Consider the following 22,661-nt stretch of genomic DNA (forward strand, 5'->3'; position numbering starts at 1 on the left):
ATTTATATATACATATATATATATATATATATATATATATATATATATATATATATACATATACACATACATATATATATATATATATATATATATATATATATACACACACACACATACATACATACATACATACACGAACAAAAGCTGTGAAAAGGAGGTAATTTGAGGCTATGAAGATTGTCAAAAGGACATGTTCGTGGAATAAGTAACTCAGAGCAGTGCTTGACAAATCTGTTCAAAAATTAGGAGCCAGTAAGAATATTTAGGAGCCAGGCATATTTTTAGGAGCCAGACAGTTGGATTTGTATATAGATATATGGAGAATAACCCAAAAGTTAGGAGCCAGGGGTAAAATTCTAGGAGCCAGTGGCTCCCAGGCTCCTGGGTTTGTCGAGCCCTGACTCAGAGCATTATGTCCCTAGGGAACTATATGTAACCCCACTGCAGGGATTAAACACATAGCTAAAGCCCCTATCAAGATCCTGAGTGTATTGCAGCACTCTTGGGAGGTCTACTATGTGTTTAACCCTTTCACAAGGCACTAAGCGACATTAATAAAATAACATCCTGTAATGAATGGTTAGTACAATAATACAAGTCCATTTAACACTAACAAGTGTGTGTGTAGGGAGAGACAAAGAAAGAGCAAGGGAGGGGGTGCTATTTAAAAGCACAAGACTGGGAAATTAGATAAAAAAAAATATAAAGCAGCTCATACCCCAACAGCAGTGAAGGGCACCTTGCAGGCATTCTGTAGCAGGGTAAGAAGCCAGGTCTTCTCATATTTCTTCCCATAAGGAATCTGAGGGTAATGTAAAATGAACAAAACAGGAACCATAAACAGTTATTAGATCATCTCATCAGTAGCATCTGATTTATACAGCACCAGTTTTCTCGATAATGATATAAGGACTAAACAAAATGTGAATATATATATATATATATATATATATATATATATATATATATATATATATATATATATATATATATATATATATATATATATATATATATATATATATATATATATATATATACACATACATACATATATACATACATATATATATACATACACCGGTATATATCTTGAGGCAAGTGTTCCGACTCTTACAATATCTGCATGGGGGTGTGGCCTAGTGCACTTAGGTATTATGAAAAAGCAGTGGTTACCCCCAGGTACATCTCTCTCAGATTTGATCTGGATTCCTCTGCATCATTGGAGGGAAAATCAGTTCCAATGTGAATCCGCCCTCCTGGGGTCAACCACCTGGTTTTTCAGTGTATAATAGCTACAACAGAGGCGAACCAGGATTTTTCAAATGAGTCAAATTTATTGACGTTTTGGGGAATAAAACTCCCCTTCCTCAGAACACCCAGTGTACACACAAAACCGTGCTTAAATACAGTGAAATAACAAACTGTTACCTCCTTCTTCCGGTTAAAAAAAAAAAAAAAAAGCGCCAAACATACATCATTTCCAGTATAGTTTAAAGTGAACTCGGAAGTTAACAACCTTCACTTCCGGTGTTAAAGGGACAGTATACTATAAAATAGTTTTTCCCTTAATGTGTTTCCAATTACTTTTTTTACCAGCTGCAGAATATAAAATGTATAAGATTTGCTTTTTTAAGGTTTATTTGTGTATATAAAATTAGCTTGTTTTGTGTTTTGAAGCCACAACCTAATAAAATGGGTTGAGCTTGTAGGTATAATCAGATCTCATTACTTTATGACATTGTGTACATATACATGCTTCTTTATCTTATATCTGTCTGTAAACCAATCGCCAATACTTTGAGAGAACAATGGAAAATTAACATTTTATTACCTTATCTCTTCTATAGCCCACTGGGAGTGTAATTTCTTCTACTGGCTGTGTTAACACAGCTTGGCCTTGAGGCCAAAAACTTTCAGGATGGGTGGGGATACCACATGCTCAATAAACTAATTCAAATGTCAATATAAGGGTAACGGAAACAATTTAATATACTCCATCAGGTAAAATGGATCATTGGGAACAAATTAAAGGGGAGAAAATTTTTGAGTAAACTGTCCCTTTAATATATATCTTAATACTCAGTCAAAAAATATACAGAATTATACAAAATGCAAAGATTCTTATTCCCTTATACGGGTTATCATCATGTTTATAAATCCATCAGTGATGGACATAACATTGTATTGTGCCCAAACATATCGTGTCATTTCTATCACCTACGTGATAACGTGCCATCAATCTCTCATATCCGAAAAATCAGAAGTTGTGTCCCTTCCGGTTCCGGTCTTGCCGGAAATACGTCATATGATATCACTTCCGTGGCGTTTATATTGCAAACGTACACGTGCTTACTAGTGTTAAGGATCTCTCAAGCATTATGTCTATACCTAGATGATGTACATCCAGAAAAACAGGTAGCTAGAAAATACAGAACAAACACGTGAACAGCGTAAGGTATCAAAGCTCGAATATACAAATATACTAATGACAAGAGGTCTAATGGACATCTCATAAAGCAATATGGTGTAGGCAATACAAAAATTGATTAGAATACCACACTTGTTACATTATTACATTGTTACCACTTAGGAAATAGCGGTACCCCAACATGGGACATGGTGCAGTCAATTAACAGTGTATACTAGCGTCACTAGTAGAGAAAGGGAACCACCTACCAAGGTCTAGGGGGTAATCAAGGAGATCATGTGAACCACAAGTAATCCACGCCATCCCTTAATGTTACCAACAACTATGGTGTGGGGTAGTATCCCGTCAAAAGGCAGAAGGCCACACCTACCCAGTGCCCATCTACAACCTGATGGTGTCCCATTCTACACTGACACATGACTACACTGCATTATGACAAAGCTCAAAAATCAGGTAAACAATTAAGTCTCTTTGGGTGTATGGTCTCCAATCGAAACATCCATTCTGCTTTTCTTCTTAGAAGCTGCTTGTTTATATCCCCACCACGGGGCAATTTGGGGATGCTGTCAATAAGAATTACTTTGATGGCAAATACTGGATGCTTTGCTACCAACCAGTGACGTGCCACCGGTTGGTCGGATTCCCCTTTCTTTATGGCCAGTCTAATTGCGACTCGATGGTTGGCCATTCTTTCACGGATAGTTCCTTGCGTCTTTCCTACATAATGTAGACCACATGGACAAATTATGTACACAACATGTGTCATGGTACACGTAATAGGATGGTTGATGGTGTATTTTTGATTGCCATGCGGATGGTTGAACTTCTTAGTGGCTATTATAGTATTACATGTTGTGCGATTAGGGCACCAAAAGCATCCCTTGCGTGTGGTCTTTCGATCTTCATCTCTATAGCATTTAATGGGGTCTGAAATGACCAAAAAGATCTCAGATTGGTATTGAGTCTATATCCAACTATAGGGTGTATTTAGCAAATTTCAGTTTCGGATCCGAGAGTAGAATATGCCAATGCTCTCTAATAGATTGTCCAACTTTAGAAGTATTGGGGGCATAAGTTGTTGTGAATTGACTGCACCATGTCCCATGTTGAGGTACCGCTATGTCCTAAGTAGTAACAATGTAATAATGTAACAAGTGTGGTATTCTAATCAATTTTTGTATTGCCTACACCATATTGCTTTATGAGATATGTCCATTAGACCTCTTGTCATTAGTATATTTGTATATACGAGCTTCGATATCTTATGCTTTAGCCCATCCTCTGTTTTAATTGAATTGAGTTTTCACTATATTGTTTAATATGTTATAGGTCTATCACACCATGTTTTTCACGAGTTTGTTCTGTATTTTCTAGCTACCTGTTTTACTGGATGTACATAATCTAGTTATAGATATGATGCTTGAGAGATTCTTAACACTAGTAAGCACGTGTACGTTTGCAATATAAACACCACGGAAGTGACGTCATATATGACATATTTCCGGCAAGACCGGAACCGGAAGTGACGCAACTTTCGTTTTTCCGGATATGAGAGATTGATGGCACGTTATCACATAGGTGATAGAAATGACACGATATGTTTGGGCAAAATACAATGTTATATCCAACACTGATGGATTTATAAACAGGATGATAACCCGTATAAGGGAATAAGAATCTTTGCTTTTTGTATAATTCTGTATATTTTTGACTGAGTATTAAGATATATATTAACACCGGAAATGAAGGTTGTTAACTTCCGAATTCACTTTAAACTATACTGGAAATGATGTACGTTTGGCGCTTTTTTTGAGGAAGGGGAGTTTTATTCCCCGAAACGTCAATAAATTTAACTCATTTAAAAAATCCTCGTTCATCTCTGTTGGAGATAGATATATATATGGCTACTAGATTTTGGGGGGGAATATTCAAAGTCCTGGACTCATGTAGCTGTTAGTATGTTCTTCAATGACCCATCTAGTTTCAAGAACATAAGGTAGAATATCTGGTTTATTCTCAAATTTAGTAGCCATTAGACATGTGCATTCGGATTCAAATGCGGAAGTATGAGCTATTCCGCTTTTTTCGGAGGCTGATTGATTCTTGTGCAAGATCACCATGTTAAGATCTGTGCAAATTCAGATCTGAATGTACTGATCTTGTACAAAGAATCAATCTGACTCCGAAAAGAGCCGAATAGCACATACTTCCACATTTGGTTCCTAACAAAGGATCCAAATGCACATGTCTAATGGCTACTACACTAGAGAATGAACCAAATACTCTAACTTATGCTCTTGAAACTAGATGGGTGATTGAAGACCATATTAAAAAGGGACACTTTTTTTTCCTTTCATGATTCAGATAGAGCAGCAATTTTAAACAACTTTCTAGTTTACACCTATTATCATTTTTTCTTGGTTCTCTTGCTATCTTAATTTGAAAAAGCAGGAATGTATGCTTAAAGGGACACTAAACCCAATTTTTTTCGTTCATGATTCAGATAGAGAATACAATTTTAAACAACTTTCCAATTTACTTCTATTATCTAATTTGCTTAATTTTTTAGATATCCTTTGTTGAAGAAAGAGCAATGCACATGGGAGAGCCAATCACACGAGTCATCTATGTGCAGCAACCAATCAGCAGCTACTAAGCCTATCTAGATATGCTTTTCAGCTAAGAAAATCAAGAGAATGAAGCAAATTAGATAATAGAAGTAAATTAGAAAGTTGTTTAGAACTGCATGCTCTTTCTAAATCATGAAAGAAAAAATTTGGGTTTTATGTCCCTTTAAGAGCCAGGCCCATTTTTGGTTAAAGGACCAGTCAATACAGTATATTTGCATAATCAACAAATGCATGATAAGAAGACAATGCAATAGCATTTAGTCTGAACTTCAAATGAGTAGTAGATTTTTTTAAAATAAATTGCAAAGTTATGTCTATTTCCCCTCCCACTGTATCATGTGACAGCCATCAGCCAATCACAAATGCATATACGTATATGCTGTGAACTCTTGCACATGCTCAGTAGGAGCTGGTGACTTAAAAAGTTTAAATATAAAAAGACTGTGCACATTTTGTTAATGGAAGTAAATTTGAAAGTTGTTTAAAATGGCATGCTGTATTTGAATCATGAAGTTTAATTTTGACTTGAGTGTCCCTTTAAGCACCTTGGCAGCGCTTGCTGATTGGTGGGTACATTTAGCCACCAATCAGCAAGCGTTACCCAGGTGCTGAACCAAAAATGGGCCGGCTAATAACCTTAATTCCTGCTTTTTCAAATAAAGAAAGCAAAAGAACGAAGAAAAAAGTAAATTTATGCTTACCTGATAAATTGATTTCTTCTATGATACGACGAGTCTATGGATTCATCCTTTACTTGTGGGATATTATCCTCCTGATAACAGGAAGTGGCAAAGAGCACCACAGCAGAGCTGTCTATATAGCTCCTCCCTTGACTCCACCCCCCAGTCATTCGACCGAAGGTACAAGAAGAAAAAGGAGAAAATAAAAAGGTGCAGAGGTGACTGAAGTTTTAAACAAAAAAAACATAATTTATGCTTACCTGATAAATTCCTTTCTCCTGTAGTGTGGTCAGTCCACGGGTCATCATTACTTCTGGGATATTAACTCCTCCCCAACAGGAAGTGCAAGAGGATCACCCAGCAGAGCTGCTATATAGCTCCTCCCCTCTACGTCACACCCAGTCATTCGACCGAGAACCAACGAGAAAGGAGAAGCCAAAGGGTGCAGTGGTGACTGGTGTATAATTTAAAAATTTAGACCTGCCATAAAAACAGGGCGGGCGGTGGACTGACCACACTACAGGAGAAAGGAATTTATCAGGTAAGCATAAATTATGTTTTCTCCTGTTAAGTGTGGTCAGTCCACGGGTCATCATTACTTCTGGGATACCAATACCAAAGCTAAAGTACACGGATGATGGGAGGGACAGGCAGGCTCTTTATACGGAAGGAACCACTGCCTGAAGAACCTTTCTCCCAAAAACAGCCTCCGAAGAAGCAAAAGTGTCAAATTTGTAAAATTTGGAAAAAGTATGAAGAGAAGACCAAGTTGCAGCCTTGCAAATCTGTTCAACAGAAGCCTCATTCTTAAAGGCCCAGGTGGAAGCCACAGCTCTAGTAGAATGAGCTGTAATTCTTTCAGGAGGCTGCTGTCCAGCAGTCTCATAAGCTAAACGTATTATGCTACGAAGCCAAAAAGAGAGAGAGGTAGCAGAAGCTTTTTGACCTCTCCTCTGACCAGAATAAACGACAAACAGGGAAGACGTTTGTCGAAAATCCTTAGTTGCCTGTAGATAAAATTTCAGGGCACGGACTACATCTAGATTGTGTAGAAGACGTTCCTTCTTCGAAGAAGGATTAGGACACAAAGATGGAACAACAATCTCTTGATTGATATTCCTGTTAGTGACCACCTTAGGTAAGAACCCAGGTTTAGTACGCAGAACTACCTTGTCTGAATGAAAAATCAGATAAGGAGAATCACAATGTAAGGCAGATAACTCAGAGACTCTTCGAGCCGAGGAAATAGCCATTAAAAAACAGAACTTTCCAAGATAACAATTTGATATCAATGGAATGAAGGGGTTCAAACGGAACACCCTGTAAAACATTAAGAACTAAGTTCAAACTCCATGGTGGAGCAACAGTTTTAAACACAGGCTTAATCCTGGCCAAAGCCTGACAAAAAGCCTGAACGTCTGGAACCTCTGACAGACGTTTGTGTAAAAGAATGGACAGAGCTGAAATCTGTCCCTTTAAGGAACTAGCGGATAAACCCTTTTCTAAACCTTCTTGTAGAAAAGACAATATCCTAGGAATCCTAACCTTACTCCATGAGTAACTTTTGGACTCGCACCAATATAAGTATTTACGCCATATTTTATGGTAAATCTTTCTGGTAACAGGCTTCCTAGCCTGTATTAAGGTATCAATTACTGACTCAGAAAAACCACGTTTTGATAAAATCAAGCGTTCAATTTCCAAGCAGTCAGCTTCAGAGAAATTAGATTTTGATGTTTGAAGGGACCCTGGATCAGAAGGTCCTGTCTCAGAGGCAGAGACCAGGGTGGACAGGATGACATGTCCACTAGATCTGCATACCAAGTCCTGCGTGGCCACGCAGGCGCTATTAGAATCACCGATGCTCTCTCCTGTTTGATTCTGGCAATCAATCGAGGAAGCATCGGGAAGGGTGGAAACACATAAGCCATCCCGAAGGTCCAAGGTGCTGTCAAGGCATCTATCAGGACCGCTCCCGGATCCCTGGATCTGGACCCGTAACAAGGAAGCTTGGCGTTCTGTCGAGACGCCATGAGATCTATCTCTGGTTTGCCCCAAAGTCGAAGTATTTGGGCAAAGACCTCCGGATGAAGTTCCCACTCCCCCGGATGAAAAGTCTGACGACTTAGGAAATCCGCCTCCCAGTTCTCCACTCCCGGGATGTGGATTGCTGACAGGTGGCAAGAGTGAGAAACAAAATGTGATATGATATAGTGAAGGCGCCTATAAATAGTGCACTCTAAAACAGTGCATACAAAAATATATAAAAAATATAAATCTCCGTGTCCTAAATATACTCTTCAACAAAGGACCAGTAATATACGTGAATAAAATTTCACAACTATGCTGGATATATGATGCAAAAATTAGTGTCAAGTGTATATAATTATACAAAAGTGGAAGATTATGAATATATGAACGCAATATATCGTAATATATAGTGCCAAAAATATATATAAAGTGTAATGTGTCCTTCTAGTGGTGACCACAATTACAATGTAGCTAAAGTGTAATGTGTCCTTCTAGTGGTGACCACAATTACAATGTAGCTCCAGCAGCAAATATTGAAATCCTAAAACCACATATCTATCAATGCACGTGGAATAGTGAGCGAACAATAGTTGCGAGTGATATTATAGACACACAATGGTGAAATATTGCGATAACAGATACATACAGAAATCAAATACCCGGGTACTATAGTATATACGAATAGTCCTTAGACATAGTTCAAGTGATACAGATTTTTCTCCGGGTGTCCACTCCTCGCGGATATGCGGCAGCTGAAACTCCTTCCAAGGCTGATGGCACCAGCGGCAAACTACAGATGAAAGGGAGACAAAAGGAGGCGCCACAATAGTGTGAAATCGTAGGTACAGGGACCCCCACACACAATACAGGATCACTTACTGGATATAAAGCACTTGAGAAGTGCCACAGGTGCAGGCTGAACTATTTAAAGCTGTCCAGCGAGCTTTTCCTTCCGGTCGAACAGCCAAAGGGTTAACTTCAGATTGCCCCACACGTATTGGGATAAAAGATGAGCCAAACAATAGTGTATTCCCACTTGGGAAAGAAAATCCAGGTATATAGAAGGCTAAAAAATAGTTCAAAAGTCGGATCGACTAATAAAAGCAATAATAAAATAAGCGTGATGACAAATAGGTAAAAATATAACCAAAAAGTTTATTTAAACCTAATACACTACGCGTTTCCCGGTCACAACAACCGTTTCATCAGGTGTAAAAAGCTAACAGTCATCACACTATTTGTAACATATATCGGCGTTCCAAAAATTCCATTGCGCATGCCCATTGAAGCCATGAACCAATGAGATGAAAAACCGAGCCGGCACACTTTCGGATAGGTCATAGCTTGGGGGTGTGTGATACCAACCTCCACCACGAGTGTTACCTGTCACTCAAATGACGTCACCATATAGCACGGCAAGTATCCAATAGCTAACATACGCCGGCATGATGCTCACTAATATAACTACGCTAATATGGTCACATAGGGAGAGACCACAGACTTAAGATTCCCTCATGTGATCCCGAAAGAGGTCTAAATGTATCTTTTATTTATGAAGTAATTTAAATAAAAAATAAAATGTAACATCCTTCTAATTCTTAAACTATATTGTATATTGTATATATATATATTGTATATTGTATATTGTTTGTGGGGGTCCCTGTACCTACGATTTCACACTATTGTGGCGCCTCCTTTTGTCTCCCTTTCATCTGTGGCAAGAGTGAGACTCTGCCCAGCGAATTATCTTTGATACTTCCATCATCGCTAGGCAACTTCTTGTCCCTCCTTGATGGTTGATGTAAGCTACAGTCGTGATGTTGTCCGACTGAAACCTGATGAACCCCCGAGTTGTTAACTGGGGCCAAGCCAGAAGGGCATTGAGAACTGCTCTCAATTCCAGAATGTTTATTGGCAGGAGACTCTCCTCCTGAGTCCATGATCCCTGAGCCTTCAGAGAATTCCAGACAGCGCCCCAGCCTAGTAGGCTGGCGTCTGTTGTTACAATTGTCCAATCTGGCCTGCTGAATGGCATCCCCCTGGACAGATGTGGCCGAGAAAGCCACCATAGAAGAGAATTTCTGGTCTCTTGATCCAGATTCAGAGTAGGGGACAAATCTGAGTAATCCCCATTCCACTGACTTAGCATGCACAATTGCAGCCGTCTGAGATGTAGGCGTGCGAAGGGTACTATGTCCATTGCCGCTACCATTAAGCCGATCACCTCCATGCATTGAGCCACTGACGGGTGTTGAATGGAATGAAGGACACAGCATGCATTTTGAAGCTTTGTTAACCTGTCTTCTGTCAGGTAGATCTTCATTTCAACAGAATCTATAAGAGTCCCTAAGAAGGGAACTCTTGTGAGTGGAAAGAGAGAACTCTTCTTTTCGTTCACCTTCCATCCATGCGACCTTAGAAATGCCAGTACTAACTCTGTATGAGACTTGGCAGTTTGAAAACTTGAAGCTTGTATCAGAATGTCGTCTAGGTACGGAGCTACCGAAATTCCTCGCGGTCTTAGTACCGCCAGAAGAGCACCCAGAACCTTTGTGAAGATTCTTGGAGCCGTAGCCAATCCGAATGGAAGAGCTACAAACTGGTAATGCCTGTCTAGGAAGGCAAACCTTAGATACCGGTAATGATCTTTGTGAATCGGTATGTGAGGGTAAGCGTCCTTTAAATCCACTGTGGTCATGTATTGACCCTTTTGGATCATGGGTAGGATTGTCCGAATAGTTTCCATTTTGAACGATGGAACTCTTAGGAATTTGTTTAGGATCTTTAAATCCAAGATTGGCCTGAAGGTTCCCTCTTTTTTGGGAACCACAAACAGATTTGAGTAAAACCCCTGTCCCTGTTCCGACCGCGGAACCGGATGGATCACTCCCATTAGTAAAAGATCTTGTACACAGCGTAGAAACGCCTCTTTCTTTATTTGGTTTGTTGACAACCTTGACAGATGAAATCTCCCTTTTGGGGGAGAGGATTTGAAGTCCAGAAGATATCCCTGAGATATGATCTCCAACGCCCAGGGATCCTGGACATCTCTTGCCCAAGCCTGGGCGAAGAGAGAAAGTCTGCCCCCCACTAGATCCGTTCCCGGATCGGGGGCCCTCGATTCATGCTGTCTTAGGGGCGGCAGCAGGTTTTCTGGCCTGCTTGCCCTTGTTCCAGGACTGGTTAGGTCTCCAGCCTTGTCTGTAGCGAGCAACAGCTCCTTCCTGTTTTGGAGCAGAGGAAGTTGATGGTGCTCCTGCCTTGAAATTACGAAAGGAACGAAAATGAGACTGTCTAACCTTAGGTTTGGCTCTGTCTTGAGGCAGGGCATGGCCTTTACCTCCTATAATGTCAGCGATAATTTCTTTCAAACCGGGCCCGAATAAGGTCTGCCCTTTGAAAGGTATGTTAAGTAATTTAGAAGTAACGTCAGCTGACCAGGATTTTAGCCACAGTGCTCTGCGTGCCTGAATGGCGAATCCGGAATTCTTAGCCGTAAGTTTTGTTAAATGTACTACGGCATCTGAAACAAATGAATTAGCTAGCTTAAGTGTTTTAAGCTTGCTTGAAATCTCATCTATAGTTGAGTCAAGAGTCTCTTCCAGGGACTCGGACCAAAAAGCGGCCGCGGCCGAGACAGACGCAATACATGCAAGGGGCTGCAATATAAAACCTTGTTGAACAAACATTTTCTTAAGGTAACCCTCTAATTTTTTATCCATTGGATCTGAAAAGGCACAGCTATCCTCCACCGGGATAGTGGTACGCTTAGCCAGAGTAGAAACCGCTCCCTCCACCTTAGGGACCGTCTGCCATAAGTCCCGTGTGGTGGCGTCTATTGGAAACATTTTTCAAAACACAGGAGGGGGGGAAAAGGGTACACCGGGCCTATCCCACTCCTTAGTAATTATCTCTGTAAGCCTCTTAGGTATAGGAAATACGTCAGTACTCGCCGGTACCGCATAGTATCTATCCAGCCTACATAATTTCTCTGGGATTGCAACGGTGTTACAATCATTCAGAGCTGCTAATACCTCCCCTAACAGTACACAGAGGTTTTCGAGTTTAAACTTAAAATTAGAAATGTCTGAATCCATTCTATTGGGGTCAGAACCGTCACCTGCAGATTGAAGCTCTCCATCCTCATGTTCTGCATACTGTGACGCAGTATCAGACATGGCCCTATTATTAACAGCGCACTCTGTTCTCACCCCAGAGTGATCACGCTTACCTCTAAGTTCTGGTAATTTAGACAAAACTTCAGTCATAACATTAGCCATATCCTGTAATGTGATTTGTAATGGCCGCCCTGATGTACTCGGCGCTACAATATCACGCACCTCCCGAGCGGGAGATGCAGGTACTGACACGTGAGGCGAGTTAGTCGGCATAACTCTCCACTCGTTGTTTGGTGAAAGATGTTCAATTTGTACAGATTGACTTTTATTTAAAGTAGCATCAATGCAATTAGTACATAAATTTCTATTGGGCTCCACTTTGGCTTTAGCACATATAGCACAGAGATATTCCTCTGAGTCAGACATGTTTAACACACTAGCAATTAAACTAGCAACTTGGAAATACTTTTCAAAGTAATTTACAAATAATATGAAAAACGTACTGTGCCTTTAAGAAGCACAGAAAAAAAGTTATGACAGTTGAGTAATAATAAACCGGAGAAACTATTACATCAAATTCTTTCCGGTAAAACACAATTTTAGCAAAGGATTGCCCCCATTAACAATGGATAACTAACCCTGAATAGCAGAAAAAATGTACAGAATATAAACGTTTTTTATCACAGTCAAAGCACAATCTCACAGGTCTGCTGTGAGTGATTACCTCCCTCAAACTAACTTTTGAAGACCGCTGAGCTCTGTAGAGACGAACCGGATCATGCAGGGAAGAAAACAGACTTGTGACTGAATTTTCTGATGCGTAGCAAAAGCGCCAAAATAGGCCCCTCCCCTCACACACAACAGTGAGGGAGATCAGTAAACTGTCTTAAATTAAATAAAACGACCGCCAAGTGGAAAAAAACAGTGCCCAAAACAATTTTTCACCCAGTACCTCAGATAATTAAACGATTTTAACATGCCAGCAAAAACGTTTAACATCAAATAAATGAAAAGTCATTAGAAAGCCTGTTGCTAGTCGTTCCCACTGCAAGTTAGGCTAAAGTCTTATGCATACAGTATTATCCCAGTGAAGTGCCATTCCCCAGAATACTGAAGTGTAAATATACATACATGACAGCCTGATACCAGTTGCTACTACTGCATTTAAGGCTGAGCTTATATTATATCGGTATGGCAGTATTTTCTCAGTCAATTCCATTCTCAGAAAATAATATGCTGCTACATACCTCTTTGCAGGTTAACCTGCCCGCTGTCCCCTGATCTGAAGTTTACCTCACTCCTCAGATGGCCGAGAACAGCAAGATGATCTTAACTACGCCGGCTAAAATCATACAAAAACTCAGGTAGATTCTTCTTCAAATTCTACCAGAGAAGGAACAACACACTCCGGTGCTGTTTTAAAATAACAAACTTTTGATTGAAGGTATAAAACCAAGTATAATCACCACAGTCCTCTCACACATCCTATCTATTAGTTGGGTGCAAGAGAATGACTGGGTGTGACGTAGAGGGGAGGAGCTATATAGCAGCTCTGCTAGGTGATCCTCTTGTACTTCCTGTTGGGGAGGAGTTAATATCCCAGAAGTAATGATGACCCGTGGACTGACCACACTTAACAGGAGAAATATAATCTGTCTTAAATTGACAGGGCGGGCCGTGGACTTGTCGTATCATAGAAGAAATCAATTTATCAGGTAAGCATAAATGTACTTTTCTTCTATAAGCTACGACGAGTCCACGCATTCATCCTTTACTTGTAAGATACAATACCAAAGCTACAGGACACGGATGAACAGGAGGGACAAGACAGATGCCTAAACAGAAGGCACCACTGCTTGAAGAACTTTTCTCCCAAAAATAGCCTCCGAAGAAGCAAAAATTTGTAAAATTTGGAAAAGGTATGAAGTGAAGACCAAGTCACAGCTTTACAAATCTGTTCAACAGAAGCATAATTTTTATAAGCCCATGTGGAAGCCACTGCTCTAGTAGAGTGAGCTGTAATTCTTTCAGGAGGCTGCTGCCCAGCAGTCTCGTATGCCAAACGGATGATGCTTTTCAGCCAAAAAGAAAGAGAGGTAAGCCTCTACGTTTTCCAGAATAGACAACAAACAGAGAAGATGTTTGACGGAAATCTTTGGTCGCTTGCAAGTAAAACTTCAAAGCACGAACCACGTCAAAGTTGTGCAACAGATGCTCCTTCTTAGAGGGAGGGAACAACAATTTCCTGATTGATATTCTTATTAGTAACAACCTTAGGAAGGAATCCAGGTTTGGTACGCAAAACCACCTTATCAGAATGGAAAACAAGATAAGGCGAGTCGCATTGCAATGCAGATAGTTCAGAAACTCTTCGAGCCGAAGAGATAGCAAGAGATAGCAACTAAACACAGAACTTTCCAAGATAGAAGCTTAACATCTATGGAATGCATAGGTTTAAACGGAAACCCTTGAAGAACTTTAAGAACTAAATTCAAACTCCATGGCGGAGCAACAGGTTTAAACACAGGCTTAATTCTAACCAAAGCCTGACAAAACGACTGAACGTTTGGAACATCTGCCAGACACTTGTGCAGTAAATTTTGACAAAGCAGATATCTGTCCCTTTAAGGAACTAGATGATAACCCTTTCTCCAATCCGTCTTGGAGAAAGGACAAAATCCTAGGAATCCTGATCTTACTCCATGAGTAGTCTTTGGATTCACACCAATAAAGATATTTACGCCATATCTTATGGTAAATCTTCCTAGTGACAGGCTTTCGAGCCTGAATCAAGGCATCTATGACCGACTCAGAGAAACCCAGCTTGGATAAAATTAAGCGTTCAATTTCCAGGCAGTCAGCCGCAGAGAAACTAGATTTGGATGCTGAAACGGACCATGAATGAGAAGGTCCTGTCTCAGCGGCAGTGTCCACGGTGGTACAGATGACATTTCCACCAGGTCACGCAGGTGCTATCAAAATCACCGAAGCCCTCTCCTGTTTGATTCTGGCAATCAAACGAGGAAGGAGAGGAAATGGTGGAAACACATAAGCCAGGTTGAACGACCAAGGTACTGCTAGAGCATCTATCAGTACTGCTTGGGGATCCCTTGATCTGGACCCGTAACAAGGAAGTTTGGCATTCTGACAAGATGCCATCAGATCCAATTCTGGTGTATCCCCACTGATGAATCAATTGTGCAAACACCTCCGGATGGAGTTCCCACTCCCCCGGATGAAAAGTCTCACGACTTAGAAAATCCGCTTCCCAGTTCTCCACTCCTGGGATATAGATTGCTGATAGATGGCAAGAGTGAGTCTCTGCCCATTGAATTATTTTGGAAACCTCTATCATCGCTAGATATTGTCCGACTGGAATCTTATGAATATCGCTCTCAGTTCTAGAATATTTATTGGAAGGAGGAGAGCTTCCTCCTGAGTCCACACACCCTGTGGTTTCAGGGAATTCCACACTGCACCTCAGCCCAATAGGCTGGCGTCCGTCATCACTATGACCCATTCTGGCCTGTGGAAACACATTCCCTGGGACAGATAATCCTGTGACAACCACCAAAGAAGAGAGTCTCTGGTCTCTTGATCCAGATTCATCCGAGGAGATACATTTGCATAATCCCCATTCCACTGTCTGAGATGCAAGTGCGCATACAGAACCATGTCCATTGCCGCTACCATTAGTCCAATTACCTCCATACACTAAGCCACTGACAAACGCGGAATGGAAAGAAGTGCTCGGCAGGTGGTTAAGATCTTTGATTTTCTGACCTCCGTCAGAAAAATTTTCATGTCTACAGAGTCTATCAGAGTTCCTAGGAATGGAACTCTTGTTAGAGGAACAAGTGAACTCTTTTTTACGTTCACCTTCCACCCGTGAGATCTTAGAAAAGCCAACACGATGTCCGTGTGAGATTTGGCTAGTTGGTAAGTTGACACCTGAATTAAGATATCGGCCAGATAAGGCGCCACTGCTATGCCCCGCGGCCTTAGAACCGCCAAAAGGGACCCTAGCACTTTTGTGAAAATTCTGGGAGCTGTGGCCAACCCGAAGGGAAGAGCCACAAACTGGTAATGCTTGTCCAGGAAGGCGAACCTGAGGAACTGGTGATGATCTTTGTGGATAGGAATGTGAAGATACGCATCCTTCAAATCCACGGTGGTCATCATATATTGACCCTCCTGGATCATTGGTAAAATAGTCCGAATGGTCTCCATCTTGAAGGATGGGACTCTGAGAAATTTGTTTAGGATCTTGAGATCTAAAATCGGTCTGAAGGTTCCCTCTTTTTTGGGAACCACGAACAGATTGGAGTAAAACCCCTGCCCCTGTTCTGCTTTTGGAACTAGGCAGATTAACCCCCTTAGTATATAGGTCTTCTACACAGCGTAAGAACGCCTCTCTTTTTGACTGGTTTACAGACAACTGTGAAAGATGAAATCTGCCCCTTGGAGGAGAATCTTTGAAGTCTAGAAGATACCACTGGGTCGCTATTTCTAAAGCCCAGGAGTCCTGAACGTCTCTTGCCCAAGCCTGAGCAAAGAGAGAAACTCTGCCCCCTACTAGATTCGGTCCCGGATCGGGGGCTGCCCCTTCATGCTGTCTTTGGAGCAGCAGCGGGCTTCTTGGTCTGTTTACCTTTATTCCAAGTCTGGTTAGGTCTCCAGACTGACTTGGATTGAGCAAAATTCCCCTCCTGCTTTGCGGCAGGGGAGGAGGTAGGGTGACCACCTTTGAAGTTTCGAAAGGAACGAAAATTATTATGTTTGGTCCTCATCTTATTAGTCTTATCCTGAGGAAGGGCATGGCCTTTTCCTCCAGTGATGTCGGAAATGATCTCTTTCAGTTCAGGCCCGAATAGGGACTTACCCTTGAAAGGAATAGCTAAAAGCTTAGATTTTGATGACACATCAGCAGACCAGGACTTAAGCCATAACGTTCTACGCGCTAAAATAGCAAAACCTGAATTCTTTGCCGCTAATTTAGCCAGTTGAAAAGCGGCATCTGTAATGAAAGAATTAGCTAGCTTGAGAGCCCTAATTCTATCCAGAATCTCATCTAATGGGGTCTCAACCTTAAGAGCCTCCTCTAGAGCCTCGAACCAAAAAGCAGCTGCAGTAGTTACAGGAACAATGCACGCTACAGGTTGCAGAAGAAAACCCTGATGAATAAATATTTTCTTTAGAAGACCCTTTAATTTTTTTATCCATAGGATCTTTGAAAGCACAACTGTCCTCAATAGGTATAGTTGTACACTTAGCCAGGGTAAAAATAGCTCCCTCCACCTTAAGGACCGTCTGCCACGAGTCCCGAATGGTGTCAGATATGGGAAACATTTTCTTAAAAGTAAGGGGGGGGGGGGGGAGAGAACGGAATACCTGGTCTATCCCACTCCTTAGTAACAATGTCCAAAATCCTCTTAGGGACCGGAAAAACATTAGTGTAAGCAGGAAGCTCTAGAAGACCCTTTAATTTTTTTATCCATAGGATCTTTGAAAGCACAACTGTCCTCAATAGGTATAGTTGTACGCTTAGCCAGGGTAAAAATAGCTCCCTCCACCTTAAGGACCGTCTGCCACGAGTCCCGAATGGTGTCAGATATGGGAAACATTTTCTTAAAAGGGGGGGGGGGGGGGGGAGAGAACGGAATACCTGGTCTATCCCACTCCTTAGTAACAATGTCCAAAATCCTCTTAGGGACCGGAAAAACATTAGTGTAAGCAGGAAGCTCTAGAAGACCCTTTAATTTTTTTATCCATAGGATCTTTGAAAGCACAACTGTCCTCAATAGGTATAGTTGTACGCTTAGCCAGGGTAAAAATAGCTCCCTCCACCTTAAGGACCGTCTGCCACGAGTCCCGAATGGTGTCAGATATGGGAAACATTTTCTTAAAAGGGGGGGGGGGGGAGAACGGAATACCTGGTCTATCCCACTCCTTAGTAACAATGTCCAAAATCCTCTTAGGGACCGGAAAAACATTAGTGTAAGCAGGAACCTCTAGATATGCCATGTTACACAATTTCTCTGGGGGAATTGCAATAGCGTCATAATCATCCAGAGTCGCTAAAACCTCCTTGAGTAACAAGCGGAGGTGTTCTAGCTTAAACTTAAAGCCGTCATATCTGAGTCTGTTGGAGGGAACATCTTTCCTGAATCAGAAAGCTATCCCTCAGACAGCAATTCCCTCACCCCAACTCAGTACATTGTGAGGGTACATCGGAGATGGCTAATAAAGCGTCAGAGGGCTCAGCATTTACTCTCACACCGGACCTACTGTGCTTCCCCTGCAACCCAGGCAGTTTAGATAAAACCTCAGTGAGGGTAGTAGACATAACTGCGGCCATATCTTGCAGGGTGAAAGAATGAAACGCACTAGTACTTTGCGTCGCTTGTGCAGGCGTTAACGGTTGTGACACTTGTGGAGAAGTAGAAAGCATAACCTGATTCTCTTCTGACTGAGAATCATCCTGCGACATACTTTTATCAGCTAAAATATGTTATTTGCAATTTAAGGCCCTTTCAGTGCATGAGGGACACATTTTAAGTGGGGGTTCCACAATGGCTTCTAAACACATGGAACATTGGCTTTCCTCAATGTCAGACATGTTAAACAGGCTAGTAATCACAACAGGCTTGAAAACACTATTTTGTGAAAAAATAATCTGAAAAAAACGGTACTGCGCCTTTAAAAAGGGACAGTACACTTAAATTGTTTTTCCATAAATGTATTTTAAATGACTTGTTATACCAAATGCAGAGTGTGACAAAACCAATCTCGCCACTGTACATTGGAGGGCCTGTTATAGAACATTCTTTGGGCTGGAGGTACATGGGCCTAAGGATACCCAGAGACTGCATGGAAATATGGAATTTTATATGCTGGACACCCCATGTACTTTCATAACTCTGTCTTATGTCTATGTCACCCTGTATCCATAAATACAGGATGGGTACAGGGTGTGAGTGCCCCTTGTGGGAGCAATTGTGACTCTATAAGCCAAGTGGGCATAAAAGACTTTATAGCTAATAAGAACTGTTCCTATATTCTCTAATAAGATGTATTCTATGTATGTTTCAGATCTGATTGTGTCTCAGGAGTCTGTCTGGGTAAACTGATTGTGTCCTTGTGTGATTATGTTAACTAGACTGCCCAACATCAGATTGTCTGAGTAAACGTTCTTCCCTAGTTAATTAACTTAATATGTTAATCTGTTTTACCTGTGAATAGACAATTGTTAGAGGTTTGATGCATTGTTCATATGTTTGCTTTACTGTTAAACCAATGCCCTTTGTAACCTGAAGCCAGGGTGTATAAATCTGTGTGCTGCCTTCAAATAAAGTAATCATTCTGTTTTAAACCTGAAATGTGGAGCTTGGTCTCATGTTTGAGGGGAAAACTGGCTGGGTTGTGAATTGCTGATTCCCTGGTATTAACCCTTGGTACACTGTTGGTACCGTAACATTGGTGGCAAGCGACGGGATTGATCCTACAGCCAGAAGGACAGCTACAGGAGACACCATTCCGTGGATTTACAAGTTGGGGGCAACGCATGTCCCAGTACAGCGACCCTAAAAGCAACAGAATGGAACCAGCGGTGTTATATGAGGAGGAGGACCTGGATGGCCGGGATGAATTAAGGAAAGGCATCTGGTACCAGGCCCTGGATAATGTACAATATCAGCAGGGTAAGTGTCTCCCCAGTGAAGAGCAGCGGTTGCAGAAGCAAGTGGCCCTGCGGATGCCCTTCCTGGGAGAGCAGCCCCTGGAGGAATGGGTGAAGGCACTAGAGCACCGGGTATGGCAGGAGCTATGGCTGGAGGATGCCTACCAGGCGCTCTGGTGGTATATGGCACAGTATATACCCTGGACAGCTGAGCATGACAAACCAGAGGGAGAGGAGTTTGATGGTCCTGGCTTGTTATGGGAGTCCTTTGCAGAGCCTGACTTTGGGAGCCCTGCGCAGACCAGACTTCAGGACATTTTCTATGAGAGGGAGGCTAGGCATGACTGGGCTGACCCCCATGAAGTAGAGCCAGACCTGGCTCACTTAGCAGCCCTGGAGTGGGAACTGGAGCAGGACTACCAAGATCTCTTCCACTCCATTGGGAAGGCTCAGCAGGACAGCAAGGTGAAAGACCCAGATCCAGACCCATTCAGCTGGAAAGATATTGTGGAGATTTACTGGGAAGGACCCCAGGTGGCCGGTGGAGATGGGACCGAGGTCTCTCCACCGGTCCTGCAGGGAATTGGGAGCCCAGACTCCATTCCCCAGCGGCAGGCTGAGTTACAGGGGGCAGAGACAGTTGGTCCTGTCCCCCAGCAGCAGAGGAATATACAGGGAATTGGGAGCCCAGACTCCATTCCCCAGCGGCAGGCTGCGTTACAAGGGGTAGGGACAGTTGGTCCTGTCCCCCAGCAACAGGGCTGTTTAGCCAAAGGGGAGATGATCGGTCTCCCCCTCCAGCAACCAGGCTCCCACCAGGCTACTTCCATGGTAGTGCTGGCACCCGGGCAGAGTACAGCTGGTCTCTGCCCACCTCGCAACCCACCAATTCAGCGTACCAGTCCCCCACACAGCTGTGGTGAGGCACCTGGACATGGACAAGTTTTCCCCGTACTCAGGTGTAGTAACCATTTATTGTGGGTGGGCTGTACTACTAATTGTGTTTTATGGGTGGGTTGCTGGACTAACCAGGGCACTGACCGGCAGGAGGTCAGATACCCGGTTAGTCTGTTTGGAAAAGGGGAGAGATGTGACGAAACCAATCTCGCCACTGTACATTGGAGGGCCTGTTATAGAACATTCTTTGGGCTGGAGGTACATGGGCTTAAGGATACCCAGAGACTGCATGGAAATATGGAATTTTATATGCTGGACACCCCATGTACTTTCATAACTCTGTCTTATGTCTATGTCACCCTGTATCCATAAATACAGGATGGGTACAGGGTGTGAGTGCCCCTTGTGGGAGCAATTGTGACTCTATAAGCCAAGTGGGCATAAAAGACTTTATAGCTAATAAGAACTGTTCCTATATTCTCTAATAAGATGTATTCTATGTATGTTTCAGATCTGATTGTGTCTCAGGAGTCTGTCTGGGTAAACTGATTGTGTCCTTGTGTGATTATGTTAACTAGACTGCCCAACATCAGATTGTCTGAGTAAACGTTCTTCCCTAGTTAATTAACTTAATATGTTAATCTGTTTTACCTGTGAATAGACAATTGTTAGGAGGTTTGATGCATTGTTCATATGTTTGCTTTACTGTTAAACCAATGCCCTTTGTAACCTGAAGCCAGGGTGTATAAATATGTGTGCTGCCTTCAAATAAAGTAATCATTCTGTTTTAAACCTGAAATGTGGAGCTTGGTCTCATGTTTGAGGGGAAAACTGGCTGGGTTGTGAATTGCTGATTCCCTGGTATTAACCCTTGGTACACTGTTGGTACCGTAACACAGAGTATAAAATATTTGAGAAATTGCATTTTCGGGTTTATTTGTGTATCTGAAGTAGCTGGTTTTGTGCTTTGAAACCACAGCCTATCACAATGGGTTGAGCTTCAGGTAATATCAGATCTTGTTCTGTTATCACTTTTATGTACACAGACTTGCTTCCTTATCTTATATTTGTCTGGAACACCAAAGCTCAATACATAGAGAGAACAATGGCAAATTATCTTATTACTTAACTTTCATGCCCCCCACTCAGGGTGTAATCTCTTCTGCTGGCTGTGTTTACTTAGGCTTGTCAATAGCGTATACGCCAGTATCAAAACTTTCAGTATAGGTTGGGAAACCACAAGCTAAATCAGCTATTTCAAATGCTGAAATATGAGTAAAGGAGCTACTTACAACCAATTTAAAGGGACAGTCTACACCAAAATTTTTCTTATTTAAAAAGATAGATAATCCCTTTATTACCCATTCCCCGTTTTTGCATAACCAACACAGTTATATTAATACACGTTTTACCTCTGTGATTACCTTGTATCTAAGCCTTTGCAGACAGCCTCCTTATCTAAGTGCCTTTGACTGACATGCAGTGTAGTCAATCAGTGAAGACTCCTAAATAACTTCACGGGAGTGAGCACAATGTTATCTATATGACACATGTGAACTAGCACAGTCTAACTGTGAAAAACTTTCAAAATGCTCTGAGCTAGGAGGCGGTTTTCAACGGTTTAGAAATCAGTTTGAGCCTAGCTAGGTTTAGCTTTTTAAAAATACCACCAAGGGAACAAAGCAAATTTCATGATAAAAGTAAATTGGAAAGTTGTTTAAAATTGCATACCCTATCTGAATCATGAAAGTTTAGTTTTGACTAGACTGTCCCTTTAATACACTCTAGCAGGTAAAAAGGATCATTGGGAATAATTTAAAAGGGAGAAAGTTTTTGGGTGAACTGTCCCTTTAAGAGTAAAAAAGCATACAAAATTTTCCAAAACTGCTTTAAAACAATCAAATTGTTCCAATTTTATGATAGAAGCATCCAAACTATGCAGCTAAGTTTGCCCCACAAGGAAAGGAACACTTAACCCTTACTAGAAAAAACGGATAATTAGAAAAAACGTTTATATCAATAAAAACACCCCCTGCACCTCGCCACAGCTCTGCTGTGGCGCCTACCTGCCCTCAGGGGTCTGCAAAACCAGGTTAAAGCTTCGATTTGGCCCAATACAGTCACAAGGGCCCACCGGAGTTGGAGCTTGCCTGACAATAACAACTGCACAACTGAGGCGCGAAAATAGGCCCC

The 22,661-nt window shown here is 41.8% G+C and overlaps 1 protein-coding gene across 4 annotated transcripts in view; it reads right to left on the reverse strand.

Moving 5' to 3' along the window:
* LOC128665854 (nuclear RNA export factor 1-like) overlaps window positions 1-22,661 on the reverse strand; it is a 127,313-nt gene that overhangs the window by 78,945 nt on the left and 25,707 nt on the right. For all 4 annotated transcript variants that reach the window (XM_053720085.1, XM_053720084.1, XM_053720082.1 and 1 more), the window contains one exon: window positions 722-805. In XM_053720085.1, coding sequence (XP_053576060.1) covers window positions 722-805 — 84 coding nt within the window. The remainder of the gene's footprint in view (window positions 1-721; window positions 806-22,661) is intronic.

This window comes from Bombina bombina, chromosome 7, assembly GCF_027579735.1.
Source record: "Bombina bombina isolate aBomBom1 chromosome 7, aBomBom1.pri, whole genome shotgun sequence".
NCBI classification, from domain to species: domain Eukaryota; kingdom Metazoa; phylum Chordata; class Amphibia; order Anura; family Bombinatoridae; genus Bombina; species Bombina bombina.